Source organism: Alosa pseudoharengus, unplaced genomic scaffold (genome assembly GCF_046254945.1).
Source record: "Alosa pseudoharengus isolate Yale_2024_CS ecotype anadromous, Long Island Sound unplaced genomic scaffold, YU_APseudo_1.1 YU_APseudo_1.1_scf_21, whole genome shotgun sequence".
Classification (NCBI taxonomy): domain Eukaryota; kingdom Metazoa; phylum Chordata; class Actinopteri; order Clupeiformes; family Clupeidae; genus Alosa; species Alosa pseudoharengus.
The window spans coordinates 28400792-28421762 of NW_027468674.1; the positions used below are offsets into that span (position 1 = coordinate 28400792).

Below are 20971 nucleotides of genomic sequence, written 5' to 3' on the forward strand. Positions count from 1 at the left end.
GTCTTTTAAAACAGTGAAGTGAAAGAAGTTAACTTCATGTAATGAGGTAAACATCGACATCTCACCGGTTTCCTGGGTTCGTCGACCTCCCTGATGCTGAGGTTCTCCAGAGGAATAATCCCTCGGGGCTCCTTGTCCTGCAGAAATATTACCAGAAATATTCTGTAATCCCCCTTCAAAATCCGTGTCTTTATCATTCTTAATATAAAAATGATTAATGCCTCGACTTATTTTCGCAATATGTTTCCTCAAACAACATTGGGGAGGGCTTATGGAGGACGGTGCTTAAGAAAATGCAAACCAATCGCAATCGCAATGTGGAGCAGCTATTGTGTCTCCAGGACCGCATTACGAGCGCAGCGTTGCGGGGGATGAGAGCGTCATTATTCCCTGGGCATCTCGGCTTAATGAGGAGGACCCAGCGGGGAAGTGATTGCCCGGGGACCCAGATCTGAGGGCTCCTTTGGGGGGGGGGCATGGCGGTGTGTTTGAAGTGGCCACATGTTCCACGTGACTGGAGAGACCCTCGCCAGATGTTTCTCCGGTATTCTGGTCATTTTGGGATGTGAGGGCAAACTCTGCATGGGGGGTACTGTCTGCTACAGCTTAGATTTCACTGATAGACAAAGAGCCTTTTTAAATAGATAAAAACGCTCTCACTATTTGTCTCTCTGTTTTTCTCCCTCTTCCCTCCCCACGTGAAGTGAAATGATGAAATGTTTCCCCAACCCAGCCGAGAGAAGCTGATGTCTGCAGTAACTTACAGTGGTGTACTCAAAGTAATACAGGCAGTTGTCGGTCAGGATGAACCACCTCCTCTTCCACGTCTTCACTCGCCCTCCTGCATGGGAGACAGGACATGAATTATAAATGACCCGTAAACTACACAGAATGGTGGAATAACTAAGCTACAGAAAAGTGCTGTGACGGGCAAGAAATGGAAGGACAACACACAGTGGCTGAGGTCATTCTCCTCCTTCAAAAACAGACAGTCCCAAGATGGTCCCAAGGCTGATTCGCTTGAGATTGCAATGATATGGCTGGCATGTCAATAAACATCAAAGCTGAGAGACAGCTGTCATGATACCTAATTAAATACTGACACCTCCATAAAATCCTGAAATGCATCTGAAGCTGCATATCATTTACTAATAGAAAACTATCTTGGTGGTATACTGTTCAAAAATGCATAACCATCAACATAAAGAAAAACATAAGTATGCATAAAAAATTGTCTTAAGAAATCTTTAAAGGATGAATGTTGATTCAGGTCAAACTTTCAATGAGTGAATGTAATACACAATAATATAGACAACTCAGTTGACTGCAGTGCCATACTTAATATACTGATGACACATTTTGAAGAACACATGGAAAAATATGTGGAAGTTCAACACGATGCGGGTTCATTTAACTATACCAGTGCAGTGCCATCTGAGTCATAGACTGCACACTGCTCACACACTAAATAACCAGTAGGAAACCTGCATTCAAATGTGTCAATGACCTGGAATGGGCATCGGACGGCCTGGGGGTAACATTTTATTAGCCGTATGTCTTAAATGACCTGGAAAAGCTGGAAAATGCATTACAATGTTTCACGAGAGTCGTAATGGTATAGTTGTGCTGTCTTAATCAGGACTGGAATGGACACATGGAGAGAGAGAGAGAGAGAGAGAGAGAGAGAGAGAGAGAGAGAGAGAGAGAGAGAGAGAAGTGGAGGAAGAGGGGGAGAGAAAGAGGAAAAGCAGCATTAAACTAAATTAGTTGGCACAGTATGGAGCCTGGCAGAGAGAGGGGTGCCCCCTGAGAGAGATGGAGTGAGAGAGAGAGGGAGAGAAAGAGGGAGGGAGATGGAGAGAGAGAGAGAGAGAGAGAGAGAGAGAGAGAGAGAGACATCAGCGGGAGAGGAGGGAATGTGGCACAGCCTCGGAGTGCCGCGAGGGAAGCCGCCTGCCAGCTCCGATCACAGCGGGGGGTGTACAGTAAACTGCACCAGATCAGTTTTTATACGCGGAGGAAAACAGGCCCTGTTTTTAGCTTCTGATACAGCTCGCAGGGAAGTCTTTCAGAGAGAGAGGGGGGGGGGGAGTGAGTGAGTGATGATGATCATGTGGAAATCTAATCTGTGTGAAAGGGTGCATGTTGATGTTGCAGCTACTGATCCTCAGAAGAGTGTGTTTTCCCCAAACACACATCACTGGCCCAAATAATGGCTGATTCTGGGCCGATTCCGGGCCAAATTCGGCCCTCATCCCGCCCAGATCCTTTGGATCAAGGCCAAGCTTGTTCCAATAGTCTGCTGCTATAGCCTACTGGGGAGTATGAAAGAAAGTGTCTACCTGTGTTTTTAGTTTGTCTTATTGTATGTTTTACGTAGGTGTTCTGATTTCTGTTATCAGTTAATGTATTATGTTCTGTATCTGTAGTTGTTGTAATGTCTTATACTACATGTATTAACTGCTTTGGCAATACAAGTGCCCATATGTCATGGCAATAAATCAACTTCTGAATTTGAATTTGAATTTGAAGGTGTGAAGCAAACTTTGGGGGCCTTCTGCTAAGCTTTTTAATGGGGCTAAAATCTAAGAGAATTCTAAACATGAAGGAAATACTGTGTCGGCTAAAAACTAAAATAGGGCACAGTGGAACCATTCACCATAAAAGACAAAAAAAATCCCTTATTCTTTCTTACTGCCCCAGAACGTGACAGAAGCCCACCATCCATGTGAATTCACAGAGAGATAACCTGATGCCCCAGCTATGATAACTCAGTTCTCCTAACACTTGCAAGAAACAATCATTTAGTGGAAGTCAGACAAGAAAAGCTGTGTTTTTCTTTTCAATAGCCAGCTGATGTACTGATAACATGACTGCAAAGAGTGAGATATATTGTAGCTTCAGGGTCTCGTACACTAGTTTAGCGAAACGGTGGCGCCACCCAATCAAGTAACTGAAGAAGGAGGCGGTCAAAAGGAGGGCATGGAGATAGCAGGAAGGAACATTTCAATCCAAACAATCCTGCAGAAAAATGGAGACAAGACAATGGGCAGCAAGGAGAAAATGCAGCTTCAGAGAGGGGTGTGGGGGTGTGGAGTGTGGGGGCGTGGGGTGTGGAGTGTGGGGGTGTGGGGTGTGGGGGTGTGGGGTGGGCGAGGCAAGGAAAAGAAAGGACAGGGCAATGTCACAGCACAGCTCAGCACAGCACAGCTCGGACATACAGATGTCCTGGCTACTCAAGGGACAGAAACATAATCCACTTGGTGAGAGGGGTTGACGAGAATGAGCCCAGCTCATCAAGTTTTTACTGACCCAGCTTTAGAAGCCAGCCTTCTCGGTCCGGGTTGAAGAATGTATGCGTCAGGTCGTTGCCATCGTCCTCGGGAATTTTGAAGGGCTCGTTCTTTATGCTTTCATATAAATTCTGTAGAAAGAAATACACACGCAAAGTATTTAGTAACCTGCACAATGAAGAGTGGCTGTGTAAAAAAGTGGCGGTGTAAAAAAGTCTATTTCATCCTATCTTTAGGTTTGTTCAGGATTAGGCACCCAGGTCTTCATTTATTCTCAGGAGTTGAGCAAGTTGTTCCATTTAAAAAAAAAAAAAAAGTATTTAGTGAGAAATATTTTTTCCCAACACTTTCATTTTTCCACCTTCTACTGCAGTTTGTTATCTTTGACATGGCAGAGAAGGAGCATCTGGGACCAGTAAATAGCCTCTACCACACACTGTGCTGTGCACACTGACAGCAGCTAACATGCTGACAACACTCACAACCCTCTATAATTAACAAACACATCTTGTCTGTGGCTTTCCATAGTGCGGATTCAGGGCACATCCAGTGGGAGCAGTATTAAGCATGCTTTCTTGCAGAATATGTTGGTGAAGTGAAATGTCGTCTGTTACTGTTTTCCTACTGCCGAGGACAAACAAAACAAGTAAAAACTCTGCTGTGGGTGAACCATTATCACCACAGTGTCATTGTTCCTATGTCTCTTCCTTTGCTTCCGGAGTTAAAAAGCAAAAACATTTGGGCAGGCCTATCCCATTTGCAACTGATGTACTGTGGTCTGTTATATCTACATAAATTGTATCTGCAATTGATGTACTGTATACTGTCATATGTAAATAAGTTATGTATATTTATATATATATTGAAATAATATTTAATTCTTTTTACAGTAGAATCATGGACATTATCAGTCATGTATAACAAATGTTTCTGGAAAGAATGTGCCTATAGGTTCTGTTTATTTGTCCTCGCCAAAACTGAGGTGTTAGAACCCTTCAATGACTGAAAACCCATTTTGAAGACCCTTATAAGAGTGTGAGAATGGCTCTAGTGTTCTAGTGCGTGGCCTGGAGCAGAGGGACCCCTCACCCTGAGCAGCTCCTCGGGCAGGTCTCCTCCCTCGTTGATCCCTCGGTTCATGGAGATGAACCTCTCCACTGGCGGCTTGTCCCTCACGTTGGGGTTGTGCAGGCTGGTGTTCAGCATGATGATGGCGAAGGAGAGCACGTAGCAGGTGTCTGTGGAGGAGACCAGGGGTCACTTTCAACCCTGCATGTGTCTTGCCAGCTCTGTTGTGTCACAGGTGTGCAGCCAAAACATACTGTACTCCCTCCTATCTAGGTCAGAGGTCAATATTCACTTATGAGTGTTTGAGTATGTATGAGTGAACATATCTTTTTAGCACTAAAGCTTGTGTTGCTGCAGAACTAAATGCAGGTTTACAAAGCAATGAATAGTTGATTCAACACCATTCATTCATTCATTCATTCATTCAACACCACTGACGTATGCTTTTCATTAGTGTTGAGTTTAGTGGACGTTGTTAGGACAACACTGAGGTCACATTGTGCAGTGACGCAGCTCTGCTAGCTACCCAAAGGGATAGTCATATTCTCCCTTCCTAGCACTGGTGAGTCTCTTTAAAGAGAAAGCGAAACTCCTCCTGAGAGTTGCTCCGCTGCCATTCTGTGACTCACACATGCACTGTTTATGAATCCGTGACCATTGGAGCTCTTTGTGAGGAAACACTATTAAAAAAAGGAGCGGGTGCTCATGAATATTAACGCTCTGACGCACAGCAGATTCTGTGTGTGAATAAATCATTATCGTGCGCGCGCTCCTAACTCAGCCCCCTACTATAGACTGAGCTGTATTCCAGAGAGTCCCCCACTGTGACAGTACCAACACAATGGCACAGTAGGCTGCGCATATAATGCTATCTTCTGGCATGTCATACAGGATTCTGCAATCCCCCAAAACACATTGTTATTCAGATCCTGAGGCTGTGTTTCTTTTTCCATGTAATATACATTGCAACACTATAGGGGATTGGTGATGGTGCAATTTTAAAGTATACTGCAAAGCAATTATGTTGAAATGTCCACTATATTCTACGAGGCAATCTTGAAACGCATGCCTTGCATTGTTTTTGGGTCAAGCCAATGATACTAGAAATGATGTATGTTTCCTCTATGAAGCTCTGAGTTTTATGATTTTACATAACATTCTGCAATACAACGGCATTATGAGCTTGCCTGTGGTAATGAAAAAAAGTTTTTTATAATGAGGTTTTAATGTTGGGCAACGAATCCCCCCTTTCTCTTTCTCTCTCTCAGACACACAGCGGGGCGCATGCAGCTCCACAAAAACAGTTCCAATATTTAGGCCACAGAGTATGTGCTGCAAATGAGCGTGGAGACACAATCATGCTCTTCGCCGAGATTCATTCTGTTTCTAATGATCAGACACCGCTGTAATTAAATAATAAAACAGAGTTCTGTGTATGGCTGACCTGTTGACTGGAAGACCCCTGGGTTGCACTGGCAGTACCGGGATGCAAACGCCTCCATCATCCGGTCAATCTTCTGGGCTTCGCCGGGTAGCCTGAAGCTCCACAGAAATTGCCTAGCGTGAGGAATAGGAAGGTAAATCAGGGAGTGATTATCACACACGCCCTCCCACGCGCCTCAGTTCTGACTCACCTCTGAGAGAGCAGGGGAACAGACAGATGTGAAATTGTGCATCTACACTTCTGCGTGCTAATTAAATGATCTCATCAGCAAAGAGCTTTCATGTGTGACACTCAGATCAAAAGACAGTCACTAATATGCTGAATTATATGTCTATAATCTATTGGTCTATGCTTGTTTGCTTGTGTCTGCTATATCTCTTTAATGATGTAGCAGTGTTCTTTAATGCCACTGACACCAATAAACATCCCTAAACGTAAAAAAGATAAACACCACACAAAATACATAATGGACAAAATTATAAGGCATCCACAAGGATAGGGTTGTTATTTGTCTTAAAGAAAGACATGGGCGTGCAGTGCCACATAATTCAGCTGAAGGGCCTTTTCCATGCCTCAGTGTGATTATGAAAAAAAGCGCCTCACCTCAAAGCCTGCACCAGGTTCAGATCTGCAAACTCGTGAAGCTCCACGAAGGCCTGCAGAACCTTGATGTTGAAGTCATCCCTGAGGAGAAGAGGAAAGGAATTCCAATCAGAGGAGCAAAGCAAAGCAAAGCAAAGCAAAGCAAAGCAACGATCAATTACCAAGGGAGCATTAAAAATAAGAAATGAAATAGTTGCACAGTTTGAGTCCGGAATGGGGAAAGCGATATTTCCACTGTGATGGATTCTGTCCTATTGGCACCTCTCAGAGTTTCAGGCATTTCTCTCTGCTGATATTGACAGGAGGAGTGGGGCACTGGCCAGACAAAAATCTGGATCCAATCTTAAAAAGCCACGGCTTCAAAAACACATTTCTGCTCAATCCAGTTGACGTTTGGAAAGATCCTGACAACCATCAATCAAAAGATTTAAATCTCGAGAGGGCCAAAACCCAGGCCACTTCAGATGAGACAGCACTCTGGAGCCATTAACTGTGGCCAGGCTCTGATAACACTGATAACACAGTAATCCAATTTGACCAAGAAACAAGCGCTAGCAACATGCAGAGCACACAGATACTGGTCCCTGATAGCATGCTTACTATACCAAGCGCCAACTAACTGGAGCAACATCTTTGAAGGCAATCTCTTGGGTTTACACTGCAGCTCTGCTACATAATGAACTGAGATCATTAATCTGGAAACTCTAGTCTTTCCCTCAAAAGACACAGCCTATGGTGACTATACTACCTATAAATACACAGTACATATAGGGTACGTAACATACATTATGCGATAAACATATCTGATAAAAGAGTGAGTCAATGGACCAATTTCCTGCAACATATGGCTGATTACACGCACTCTCCTTGAGTCACTCGTTCCGCAGCAAGCTTGTGATCATAATGAGACGTAATAATAGGTTCCCGTTCGAGTTCCTCGCATAAATACAATTAGCAGTAATTGCTAATTACACCTCTCCTCTACTTTTGTTTACAGTTGCCTGCGAGTGGGAAGGTGATGCTTTCTTTGAAGAGGCCCTTGAGTCTAGCTACAGCCCTCCGGGGAGGCCAGACTGTTAGCTGCCTGCTGCGCTCACAAAAGAACTCCTTCATTCACTTCAATGAGTAGAGTGGAGATTATCTTCTCACTTCAGGTAAGGACAGTGATGGATCTCATTACGGATGGTTTCCTGAGATCATGGAGGATTTATTTTGGCCTTACTATGCTTAAGAGACGTGGTCACCTTTGATTAAAAAATTCTCATAGATGAAAAGCTTATATCACTGAGGTGGCTTGATGGCATCATATCATATCCTGATTAAATTTTTAAAAATTCATGCCAGTTTTAAAGTTTGATAGAGCTTAACCATAAATCCCTGCTTGCAAATGTAACTTTTCTAATATGTGGGAGTATATCTGGCAGGTTAAAGGAGCGGCCTATTCCAACAAGCATTGACCACACAGCCACAAGTAACCACACACACTGCAATTTAACAAGCCAGTGTCAACTCTACCAGATGAGGATAATAACATTTTATTGCCAATGAGATACCCAGAGGGGCAATCAAAGAGATAAGACATCTATATTTCCAGACATTGGTGGCCATTCTCATCAGTAAAATGGTATATTCAATTTCCTGGACAGATGGGCTAAGATTTTAAGATTTACAGGAGTGTAATCTTAAGCATATATCATTAATCAAGACTCAAACCCAAAAGAGCTGAGACATTATCTCTGTTCTCAAGCCCCCATTTGTGCCAAATGATCTGACCTTTCGCCAAGATAATCTCCGATGACCGTTTTGTTGAGGCCTTCCCCTTTGTACAGGAACTGTGCAATGTCCTCTGGCGTATGTTGCAAAAGGTCATTTTCCAGCAGAAACTGGATGCCCTGAAAGCAACACCAGGTTATTGTCCCGTGCCACATGTCCAATGCATAAACATAAGATAGTTACCAATGTGCTCATTAATAAATGTATTTATCTAATCCCCCAGGGATCTGTTAGTTGTTGCCTAATTGGCCAAACGTCATTAATGAATGTATCATACAGCTGGTGTGCCAATGACGACTAACCTTTTTGGGATCCATGTTGAATTTCTTCCTCCCAACTGCAATCTGTTTGTTTCTCTGTGTCGTTTTGCTACAGAAAGAAGAGAAATTGAGAGCAGTCGTACTACTTTTATTTGTCTTTTAGCTATCTGTGATTCAAAAAAACAAATGAACACAGAATTCTGTGATACTCACCTTTCTCCCACACATGTTAACTGCTCAATCTCAGTCATCACTTCAGAGATCTCTAACTTTAACCGCTGCAAAAGAGAGCAATTGTATTGTGTATAAAGAATATGTCATCTACAATGTTGAATGTACAATACAGATGGTACGTTTAGCTGGGCATTCTGTTTTGTCTTTGTTGGTTTGAATATGCTAAAAGAACAGCATATCAAAGATCAGAGCAAAAACAGTCAGCATGAACAACCAAATCTCTCAGCACGCTCTGAACACTAAACCATTAATGTTCAAAGACTTTGAGGATTAAAACAGAGTCAACTGTGTATTGCAACTGTTCCTCAACCTTAAATGTAAACACAGATCAAACCGCTCAACAAGGCATTCATGCAACAACAGCCAAATTTCAGCCAGTTTGTCTCCCGCTGGGAATACAAAGGAGCACAAAATGGGGAGTGTTCCATTACTCAGACAATCAACACTGGCCAAATGAGGTTCCAAACACAATACCTCAATGTCATCCAGGAGCTCCTTCTTCCTGCGTCGTATGTTTGACAGCTCGTCTCTCTCCTCCACAGAGAGGTCCTCAGGTACTGCAGAAGAACACACCAACAGGCATCAGACTCATATACAGTACCTCGTGTATTAAATATGACACAGGGGTATATGGCATACTACATTCTAACATACTACATTATATCTCCTACATACTACATATAGTATGTCATACATACTTATTTATACTGTATATCTTATATACCGCCAGTGTCTAATATACAAGATCAACGGGTACACATCAAAGTAAAAATCTCTTATAAATCAGCAGACAATAGAGTTTTAATGAGTTGCGATTGTGACCAAAATGTCTTCAGAAGGAAGTAATTCGATTAGGGGAAAAAATCCATTTAGGATTATGTTTCTCTTCTCTTAAATTGAGAAACAGGAGTGCACCCTCATCTTCCAGCCGCAGGATGAAAGCAAGTGGCACTGGGGCTGAGGCTGAGCGAACGTGTGCAAATCCAGCGCTGGAAGCCAAGTCGAGAGGAAGATGCTCTGATTGCCCTAATTAATCCAGCCTATGAGCCAGCTGAGGTGTTCACTTGGAGAGAGGAAATGGCATGTGCTTTTCAAAGAGCACGTCGCGGTGATTACCCAGGTTCGTACAAATTGAGCAAACAGTCTGCTCACAATCTCCGGAAACAATTACAGCTGTTCACTCAACTCGACGGTTAAAATGTAGGGTCAACAGGTTTTAGTACCATCCTTATCTAACATGTCAAATATGGGGGTGGCAGCAAGGTTATATGCATTTAGCATGCTTAGCCCACTGAATAACTGATCCTGTGTACCATGATTCTATATCATTTTTAAATGTTGTTTTTGGCATTAACTTCAAGTCTTTTATGGAACAATAACATGCTGTGGTGTTAAGGAAGACAAAGTGATGTAAGGTTTGGCTACATCAGGCACAATACAAGTACTTCCATCACTTTTTCCATGGCTGCTTTACATTCAAGTTGTCCTATTTGGAGTGTGGGTGTGTGAGTGATTGTGGAGATTGGTGACATGGAATTAACCCCCGAATCCCATCCATGATCACATCCATCAGGCTTTGTTTTAGCACATTATGTAATTGTACACCAGAACGGGGAACAGGAGCCATTTGGGAGAGGGTGAGGGGGAGTTTCCTCCTGTGAGGGTGTTGCTTCATGACAATGGGGTGAATGTGTGCCGCCATTATATCTGCAGCTCAGCAGAACAATAACGCAATTAACACAGTTCACCTCCGTTACCCAGTGGTGCTTATGATAAATATGTACGGTCTGATTTTATTTTACTTAAAGGAAATGGCTGGTGGTTATTTAACGACGGATATTTTTTAATTTGCTCCATAAAGTGTGATCTGTAATCTCCATTTTCCTCAGTGAGGAGAACGCCTGAGGGGGTTGCCAAACATTATATTTGGAATTTCATTGGGAAGTGCAGATTAATTATGGGAAAAGGCACCCTGGGGCCTTTTTCGTCAGGGTTTTTCCTACAAAAATAGTCAGAGAATGTGGATAATTCATTTTTAATTAATAACGTAGGCCTAACGTTTTATTTCAATTCTAAGAGTTTCACCACTGTGCAACACACTGACCTCAGCCAGTGGTCACATCCCACAGTGTGTATGCACTTAATTAAAGTGTGCCATTCATGCTTTGAGACAGGATATTTATGGCAATAATCCGAGAGCTATACCATGCATGTACAGGAGGAAGATAGTGTGAAGAGAGATATGCCTACATGATCAGAAGAGTACAGGACTTTTAACATGTTCCCTGGAGAAAAGAGAGTGATAATTCAAACCATGCAACAGACACGTGTCAATCTACACATCAGATGATATATGGAGCCTCAATTAAATTCTCTCTCTGATGAGGTTGCATACATGAATGGATGCACAGCCGTGGCATGCAAATATGCATTGGCAGGATTAGACTGCATTGGCTTAACTCCACATCTGCACGAGTGCTACAACACATATGCATCCAACATGGGGAGGAGCGCTCAGGCAAAATGAATTCAGTCAAGTGTCCAGCCAATGGAATTAGTACTGCAAATCAAGGTGTGTTCTCTACTTTCAGAGAGCTTGGAGTCTCGTCCACTACAAATTACATCTACATATGCTCAAATGTTTGAGGAAGACTTCCAACTCCATGAGAAAATGTGACACTCTGAGTGAAATAAACAGTAAACAGTCGTTGCTGAGCTCCTGAGGATGTCAACAAAAACACTCCATGTTGGCCATGGGAGTTAGCTGAGTATCCAGGACAGTAATGGAGATTACAGACAGAGAAGCAACACACACACACACACACACACACACACACACACACACATCCATTGGGAATTCCCCCTGCTGACTGCCATTCCGGCACACCACGCCACAGGGGCTTTGGCCTCCGCTCCGAGGGCCGAGGGGCCGAGAGAGAGAGTGCGCGCGCGCGCGAGAGAGAGAGACACGTGCGGCGAGTCAGGGCTCCTAACAGCCTCTATAATCTACATTTTGTCCCTAATCCCCCTAACCGTATCTCACCCAGTGTGCTGTGGCCCGGGTGGGCTGCCAGCTGGCTCTAATCCGCCCAGCGCATCCACAGCGATTAACCAGCGCCTCATCCTAGACTATGGCACCGGGAGAATACTCCACACACACAGATGTGGCCCAGCGTTCACCACTAACCTACTTTAGCTGTCATGATTATACTCCTAACCAGCACTTTCTGCAGAGGCAGCAGAAGCACAAACATCTTTATATTTTCAGAAATGTATTTAGGCCATATATTAATATGTTATACACTCAGGGAAAAAAAGAGAGGGTTGAGTAGAATTCTATCCCCGTATCATCCAGTATCCTGAGAGTTCTGAGCAGCAAAACCTTTTGAAGTTGATAGGTTGTCACTCAGCAAGGTGCCAGTATAGCTAAGAAAAGTCAAGCATGCATACGAGGATTTCAAAGAGGCCTGTTTAAACGAAATCTGAGTCAATGTGTTCTGTATCGACGGAAGGCATCAACAGCCAAATGGGATGATGTCATATAAATTATGGTGATATGGGTGGACTTGTTTCCTGGGAAAAAGGTCTGGCTGAGATCTTCAACTGAATGCCGGTGATGTCATTGGGGAGCTCTCAGACTAATGGCAATGGTACTCCATTAAGTTGTTCCTGCCTGTGACTGACCGCTCTGCCCTTGTTCAGATTACAGAAGATGCTGACCTGCTGTTAGGTCACATAAAAGCAATGACCAAGACATTCTAATATTATCAACATGCATGCTGACACTGTACTGAACAGCATTTCTATGACACCAGCTTTCAGCACCTACAGGCCATATGTTTCCATTTAGAGAGATGATGAAATGGACACTGTTGTCCTTGGCTCTGTAGCCTTCTTTGTCCTTACATTGTAATTAACCAATGAGACAAAGGCAAAAAAAATAATCAAACTTCAAGACCTGATTGCAAAATGAGAGAGAACCTCCCCCCCACTCCCACCCCCTAATTTTGGAAACCCTTAAGGCTATCTTGATCCTCTTACTTCCACTAAATCTGTTTATTTATAAAACAAAAGAATTAACAAGGAGGCGGAGAGAAAACAATGGCACATCTGCAGAAGCTCAGTGTAGGGAGGGACGACCAGCATCTATTAAACACATGCCACGGCACCATCGTTGAGAATGGAACATTAAACTGTCTGAAAAATATAGTCACTGGAAATACCCTCAAAATTAACTCATTCTTGCTGAAGAAATGGTAGTAACACTGAATTATAGCTGTATTCTCAGATATGAACAGTGCTTTTGTCCTTGTGGAAAACTGTGAGGGAAGATTTGAAAATTGAATACATATGGAGTGTGAGGAGGCTATTGTCTCCTCTGTCTAATTTCAAACTGCTGTTAAACCTTCATTCTGGATCGTGCTGGTGTGAACAGTATGAGCGCCTAAACGAACCAGATACTGTCTCCCCACTGAAAACTGCGGTTCAGCCGTCTGTGACGTGGGTGTGGGGAGAACAACAACACCAACGAGACCTCACACTTCCACACCACATTAAAAGACCACAGCTGTACAGCAGGAAATTAACGTCTTCTGCAAACTCATAACCAGACCTCTCAAAAAGCTTATTATGGCTGGCGTCAAAGATAACAGGACCCCACCATCCAAAAGCACCTCTTTAATACCTTTGAAGGGGCTAATGTCCCACCACAGAGTGTTTCCCACATATGCATCAGGTTATAACACATGGGCTCTCTTATGTAATAGCCACTCTGCCCTTTCTTCGGGTCAGGCCTCTACTCTGGTCAGATAAACCCGATAGGAATGCTGGCATGCTAGGGGTCACCCACTCTGGCATTCCAGAAAGGGTTAGGGGTCCGTGGACTCGAGCTTCCCAGTGGCCGAAACAAGATCCAAGCTCTCTCTTTCTCCTTCACTGCCAGTCTCACAACGCCCTCACATGCCCCGAAGAGGCCTGGCATTGGCCAGGGAGGAGCTGTTTTGCCCGTGAGATGCCTGTGCTGCAAGAGTTTTCCATCACGGTGAAACTCAAGTCGACTGGCGGTTTGCTCTCTGTTTTGCGTCTTTCTCACTTCCCTCCTTCTCTCCAAGAGCGGGAAAACACACGCCCCACACCGGTACTCGTCCAGCCCACGTCCCAAACAGAGAGCACTTTGCCATGTACCGCCTCAGGCCGTTTTCACGGCAAAAGAAAACATCTTGGAAACACAGCCCCCCCCGCCAAGTACTGCCTCAAATCAATGCCATATGCTTGTGCAGGGCCAGTAAGACTGCAGCCATTTACGAGCTCGCCTCTCCTCCACCGTGGCCACTGGCCACGTCTACTTCATATCTAAGCTGAAAAACAACCCCATGTCTAAATGAACGCTAGGCAAAATGTGCAGTGTAAATCCAAGCTTGTGAGTCTCCACTAACAGGGCAGAATGCTTCTCTAAATCTCGTGATAAGTCTAGAGATGACACATTATGGGCGGGCGTATGCAGCAGCTCGCGGTATTCTTTGCACGTGTGGCCTAATGTTTTTGATCCTTTTAAGCCGCAGATATGCCACATTTAGAAGCCGACAAACAGGGATTCTAGAGCGAGAGAGCTTATGTCTTTCAACGGGGCTAGGTGCGTAACGCTTTAGGCCTGGCAAACATCTCCTCCAGCTCAGAGTCCTGACCTCGCATGGCATCAACACCCACGCTGCGAAAGATGATGACACCGCTGATGAGAGGATGCCCGCTGCCCAGTGCCCACAGTGCCATGCCTGGTGCCAGACAGAACCCCAGGGAGAGCGCGAGAGACCAGACGCCAGCACGCTCACAGTGTCAATAACTCTTTCCCGGAGGCTCCTCTGGGCCTCTCCCCCTTGATTACCACCCCTGTCCTACCAAAACTGTTATTACCGGGGCGCAAGGGCGCTTCAGTTCATGTTGTCAAAGAATGGAGGCAAGAGATCCTCCATGCAGAGTATGGGCGTGTGGTGCACATAAATGACAGGCTGCCAACCATTTTCCATGCACCAGTTAATGCATTAAAGACCGAGTGGAAAAGGCAGGGGGGGAAAAACACGGCACAGCATTAATGGGAAGGACAAAAAGCAAATGGACTGTTTGCAGAGTGTCCATTCTGATAAGATTGTCTGGTGGACAGGGGTGGGATTTTACACACATTTTGACCCCACTGGCGTGTGTGCAGCCACCCCCCCCTCTTCCGAGGCCAACTTTTTCAGAGAATAGGAGGAAGAGGCCAACTCACATGGCTATTCCCACGGTCAAAAAAAAGAAGAAAAGAAAAGAAAAAAGCATTGAGTGAAGGAGTCACTGTGGTTGCCGGGGATCATGATACACAGTTCACTGGCAATCGCCCACTGGATGTGAAAAGGCACATTTCTTTCCCCTGGTCCAGTGACGTCAGACACGCCTTGGCAAGACCCTGAAGCACACATGGACTGTAAACCAACGAGACCGAATCCCAAGGCAGAAAACATCCTCATGCAAACTCTTACCATTCCCAGACTGAATAGCTCTCACGTCTGTTTTCAATTTTCCACCCCAACTCCATACTGAATCTATAAATAGACCCTGATTGCAATAAACAGTAATGAGTTACAGCCCATCTCTCACAGAGGCGAATACAGCAGCTCTTTTTTTTCTACGAACCATGTGGAGCCCAAGTCAAAGCGGTGAACTGAGTGACACAGTGGTTTGGGTTAGCATGGAGCGCAGTGTGTTCCTCAAAGTATCAGCACCTCAGTGCTTTGTGTGTCACATGCATCTGATACCAGACAGAACCCATTGTTTGCTATGCATCAGAAACAACCATGTCTATATGTGACTGTGATAGTCCCTGTCTATACGTGACTGTGATAGTCCCTGTCTATATGGGACAACAGCATCACGACAAGCCTGCCGGCTGACTTCCTTCCTTGCTATGCAAGATCCACTCAGTCACCAGAAGCAGAACAAGAACTCCTCCATCTCCTTCACCACATATGTGAGTGACACCCTGGATTGATTCGTCTCCTTGCTGGGACTGGACGCAGAACATACAAATCAGCCGGCAATCCAAACACTTTATCTCGCACGTGTTCTAATTACACCCAGTCCCATTATGACCTTCATTGTGAGTGGATGGCTGTGCGGAGACTAATGGGCTTTTTAACTGCCTTTCCGTGTGATTGATCACACAGCGCCGTGGCGGGGAGGATACTTGCAGCAAATCAGAGGCACGGTGTCCGTCAGATGAGCCAGTCTGTCTTGTGCAGCTTTCAAATGCTCTCCCATGCCATCCATGCTGCTTGAGATGCACTGCTGGTAGTGGGACCAGACAAACTAGATGGCATCCTGAAGCAACTGTCTCTCATGAATAAATAGTCCCATGTTTGTGAGGACCTGTGACAATAGTGGCCCTTCTTACGTTCAAACAGTTGTACGGTTCTACCAAGTACCCCATATGTTTCCACAAAGAACTAAAAGAATGGGTTCTTGTTCTGAATAGGGCAATGTGGAAGTAAACTTTTCCAGGACTGTTCATTTCTTTATTACCAAAGTAAAAAACTGTTGTGTTCAGGTCAGAATAAACCGGAAACACAGAACAGAGGAGAAACACAGCCAGTGAACATCTTGTCCCTTAATTGTTTTTGTCTGTGACATGATCAGACGGCACTGTGCCCACCACCCAGTGGTCACGATGCAGTCCTGTGCAAAATCATTTCCATTTGATTAGGATCAAATCTTTCCAGTCTGATCACAAGGCCACAAGATTGTCTGCACAGACAGGCTGCCACGTGAACCACAGGACATAGCTGACTGCCCGTGCACAAAGCCAGCTCTATGGAGACTCTAAACCCTGGCCCAGACAAGAGAGGGACTCCAGTCCCACTGGTCAGGCAGCAAAGATACAATCTCAGTCGGCAGCAGCCCATGCAATATTGAAGGTCTACATCCTCTCACACACTACCCCCTCCCCATAAATGCTCTCTCTTAGTACACACAGGCCTATAGCATTTAATCTGGGAGATTTCCTGACATTCCAATGCCATAAGTGCACGTATACTTCACCTTACATCTGTTGAATCCAATCAACTCATTCAAACCAAGGCTTGAAATGGATTTGAGATATAGGCTACAGTGGTTCCTCTTTCCTCTAAGTGCTGATATGTAGATTATGGTATGTGTTAGAATCGGGAAAACATTGTGCAAGGTAAATCAAAGGCATGTCTATAAATTACATAAAAAAGAACAAGTCATTATAGAATTGCATTACTTTACATCACTTGGTTATGTATGGAACTTCGTCTGCAAGAAGTGATGATTATTTTCTGGCGGCTACACTTAGGCTACAATAGACTACACTAAATATCTCTTTGCCCCGTGCCAGTGCCAACAGATTAACATCTTCCAGGGGTTACGCGCTGAGGTTATCCACGTCTACTGTAGCCTAGGCTACTACACTGAGTGATGGACTTATGGCTTTTATGTGCACTTAAATACCAGATGGATAAGCTATAAGAGGAAACTACGTTTTCCTATCATTCGTTAACTCTCATCAGATGGTTGCCTATGGTTTTCTTGCCACTGGCGACCGCCACACAACACCAATTACACGCTCTCGACCGTCAAGCACAGCATGTCTTCCCTCTTCACTTCAAAGCATCGCCAACTAAGATCAAACACTGAACTGACAAATAATGCATCGCATTGCTACACTTCTTTTGGGTTATAGCCTAGCCTAAGCTGGACTGGTCTCTCCCAAGAAAGCCATAATAATAAGCAATCGCGAAGTTTGACAGCACACTCATTTAATAAGTTGCGGCCAATAGTTTAAGGTCCAAATAATTATATCTCATCTTATATAAAGGGCAACTTTAGAGCTACAATCTATACATTTTATGCGTTTAACATTTAAATTTGATAGGCTATAGCATCACACATTTTGCCAATGGACTGTGTCAAACTTCAATCGGAATCTGTAGACTACAGATCGTGGACTTGCCTTGCGCAGAGAAATTTCCATATTATCAGTGTATAACACTAACCTTAAATATGTTTGCGTATTAATAAAGGCGACACAAGAAATACATTGCATTCTTCATTCACTTTGCATGCATTCAAATCAAATAGATACTTTAGTCTATCTGCTCATTTCATACGCCAGCATGGTTTAAAATGGTCAATGAATTGGCATCCTACCTCTGCTGTCTTCATCCATGTTTACACCTCCAGACATAGTGATGAAACAATCCCAGCGGCTGGTGGCGAGGGGAAAAACAAATAAAAAACGATCCTCTATTCAACAGTCGGACGGCTAGTCTATGTCAATTGTGTTCACAGTGTTTAATTTATTCATTTAATTCCACGGTTTTTCAAGTGATGAAGTGAGTATACATAGGCTACATATGACAATGTTATCACCTACAAACTCGATATAGCAACGCCACAATCTAAGGTATCAGACGTGTTTTTGCCATGAAAAATTGTGGGTAGCCTACTCCGTCCTCTGTTTCCCATCACAGGCTCCACTCACTGTTTCAATGGTTTGTTACAAGCAGCTCCATCTCCTCAGCATATACTATACGTCATCACTATGCTCCGCCCTATTAAAATGTGCAAACCTCTCATTTCATTTTCTTGGTCTGGTCTAAACACAGCGCTGCTGAAAATGTGAAGGAAAAATACTTAGGCTACCTTAATCTTTACTGTCACGTATGCAGGTTTATCATATTCAGCTTCAGCTCTCAAAGATTGCTGATTGTCTAAGCCTACAGAATAGAGGCTAATAAAATAAAATAAAGGATAGTGGGTGCTAAGATCAAATAAAATCCAATGGCACTGGGCTAGAAGATTGCATCCAGACAATTCTTACTTCCCAAGAAATAGGCAACAAAGCTACAGGGGATTTTTCTTTGTGAGAGTCTGGTGAATTATTAACTCTCTTCAAACAAGCTAGAGGATACAAAGTACATAACAAACCGAATCACATGTTGTTTCTATGTAACTCATTTCATACAGTTTATAGGTTCATCATACATTCCAATGGTCTAGACAATGTTCTGTCTGGGACCTGAGATTCCTTGTATTCCGAATTGTTTCATTCCATTCCATAACTTCACTATACCGACTCAGAAGAGAGCTTGTCCGAACATATAGCTTTGATTACACAACATCATTATTTCTTCCTAATTCTCTCTTCTTGGGAAGTGTGGCGATAAGCGGGGAGTTTTGGGGGGTTAGGGATGACTAGATGTCTCTGAAGATTTTGTGTCCTGGCCTGCTATATCAGTGCTGACAGTCATGACTTGATGAGGTTCCTGAGGACAGCCTGAAACGGTGAGCATAGCACATGACCTCTCCTGGGCCGTGCAAGACAGGACAGCAAGCACTTCCTGCACGGCCTCATCGAGGACACACCCTAACCGCCAGTGATCTCATTCACTGCAGTTCATGTGACTCAGACAGGAGGCTTCATGAGGTAGCCTATTCCACATATCTAACCCAACATCAAGGCAGGTCAGCTGTCCTAACCCAGAAGTGTCCTGATTTTCCCTTTGTTCTCATGTGATGATAATTTTCCCATTGTTTTTTGTTTCACCCCATTATTCATATGAGTACTTCATGGTCCAAAAAGCTGATGGTCTAAACTGGACATTTAGGATCGCAAAGGGTGGCCAAAGAATTGCGCAACAATGCTGGGAAGCTAACTCTTCACCACACCCTCCCACCATTTCCACCCATAGAACTCCCAAGGCACTGAGGGCTATCCCAGCGTGCACTTCTGCTATTCTGGATAGTCTTCATCACTCTGACAAAGACTGAAAGTCAAATTTATTGTTTTTAGCCACATCACTGTCACAAACTATTTTAACCGGTATACTGAATCTGTGAGCCTGCTTACATGGTCATACGGAGTCGAGGTCAGATGGGAGGGTTTGTTTGACTGCGTTTGCATGAATTTACAAATGCTGTTGCAAAAGTGCTGAGTGGAAAAAGTGTTACATGAGGAGCTCTCCTGGTCAGGAGGGTGATTAAGTATATGCAACATAAAATCCCTGTAAGACTCACAGTGACAAACACCAGATTCCAACACAATCTGTCAATATTATGATAGGCTCCATAACAACAGCCATGAACAGCAATAAACAAATTGTCTGAAGAGACCTAAAAGGGGTTGATATATTTCTAAACCAGATTCCTTGTAAAGTCTTTCTAAATGATTAATTCAGTAGATCCAATAACATGAAGCAAATGGGGCTATTGATATGCAGTATGATAACTCAACGGTGGCTCATGTGTGAATCATAGAGGACCCCTCTCACAGTTGTTGAACTGGAGTCTACATACACATACAGGAAAGGGAGAAAGGGCAACTGATGTTCAGAGGAAGAGTGTGCATGCCGCGATCAGGCAATAAGTGAGCGTGGGGACTGGGGAGTGTAGGGCGGGCTGGGGGGAAATGGGGAGAAAAGGGGAAATGGGGGGGCTACGAGGTGGGATTGATTTCCTGTGAGGGGGAGCAGAGCAGATATCCGGTTGAGCTCAGGAAAGGTCTGCCACTTTTAGTCTTTTTTCCAAAGAGCCAGCTAAATATTATTGATTCACATAAATACCTATGGCTTAATCTTTAAGAGCAACAACCAGATAATAACAGATTATAAGATTATAAAACATTATTCACCTGTATAGTCTTTAGACCAAATGAAAAGAAGATTGATTGAAAATAAATGGTTGAGCGCTTAACTCATATGGCAGTAGACACATGCCTTCAGTTACAGTAATTCCAAGGGGAATACAGTGATGAGTGATGGGCAGGGACGGGCAGGCAAAAGTCCCTTTGCTTGGCTGCACTTACACATCCACAGGAGGCATAACAGGCGAGCCCCCCCCCCCAACAACCCCCTTCCCTGGGGCAACATATGTCTGTCACAGTGCGGCATCAGGCATGGGGGTTTGACTGAGTTAACACACAGTGGCCGGGGCTGCGCAGACGTTGCGTATGCAAATAGTCATCTGCCTGTCTTCCTGGGCACTGGAGGCCAGACTCCCCAGCCCCAGCCCCCACTAGAGAGCTCTTTCATCCAGCCTCGCACTCGCTCCTGCATCTGGGCAGAGATGGAGCCCTTTGTGCCAGACTGTATGGCCATGTGTCAAGATGCCCTGTCTGTCTGCCTCTATTGCCCTCGTTTTAAACAAAACATCTTCAGCTTTTGTGTGTCAATATGTCATAACCATAGGAGCATCCGTCTAGCTCAGTCATGGAGATGCCCCTGTAGAGGAGACCTCAGCTTATACAG

At 44.2% G+C, this 20971-nt stretch overlaps 1 protein-coding gene across 2 annotated transcripts in view; it reads right to left on the reverse strand.

Annotated features, from left to right (window-relative positions):
• Positions 1-18191, reverse strand: part of cyth3a (cytohesin 3a) — a 20751-nt gene extending 2560 nt beyond the window's left edge. Inside the window, exons 1-12 of one of the 2 annotated variants that reach the window (XM_076298472.1) lie at positions 18100-18182; positions 17874-17932; positions 9150-9232; positions 8655-8719; positions 8484-8550; positions 8182-8300; positions 6409-6489; positions 5806-5918; positions 4383-4531; positions 3313-3424; positions 765-841; positions 66-137 (exon numbers count right to left, since the gene is read on the reverse strand). In XM_076298472.1, the coding sequence (XP_076154587.1) occupies positions 66-137; positions 765-841; positions 3313-3424; positions 4383-4531; positions 5806-5918; positions 6409-6489; positions 8182-8300; positions 8484-8550; positions 8655-8719; positions 9150-9232; positions 17874-17910 (975 nt within the window). In that variant the 5' untranslated portion in view covers positions 17911-17932; positions 18100-18182. Of the gene's footprint in view, positions 1-65; positions 138-764; positions 842-3312; positions 3425-4382; positions 4532-5805; positions 5919-6408; positions 6490-8181; positions 8301-8483; positions 8551-8654; positions 8720-9149; positions 9233-17873 lie in introns of both variants that reach the window. The other variant, XM_076298471.1, reaches the window with a different exon arrangement.
• Positions 18192-20971: the final 2780 nt, after the last annotated feature.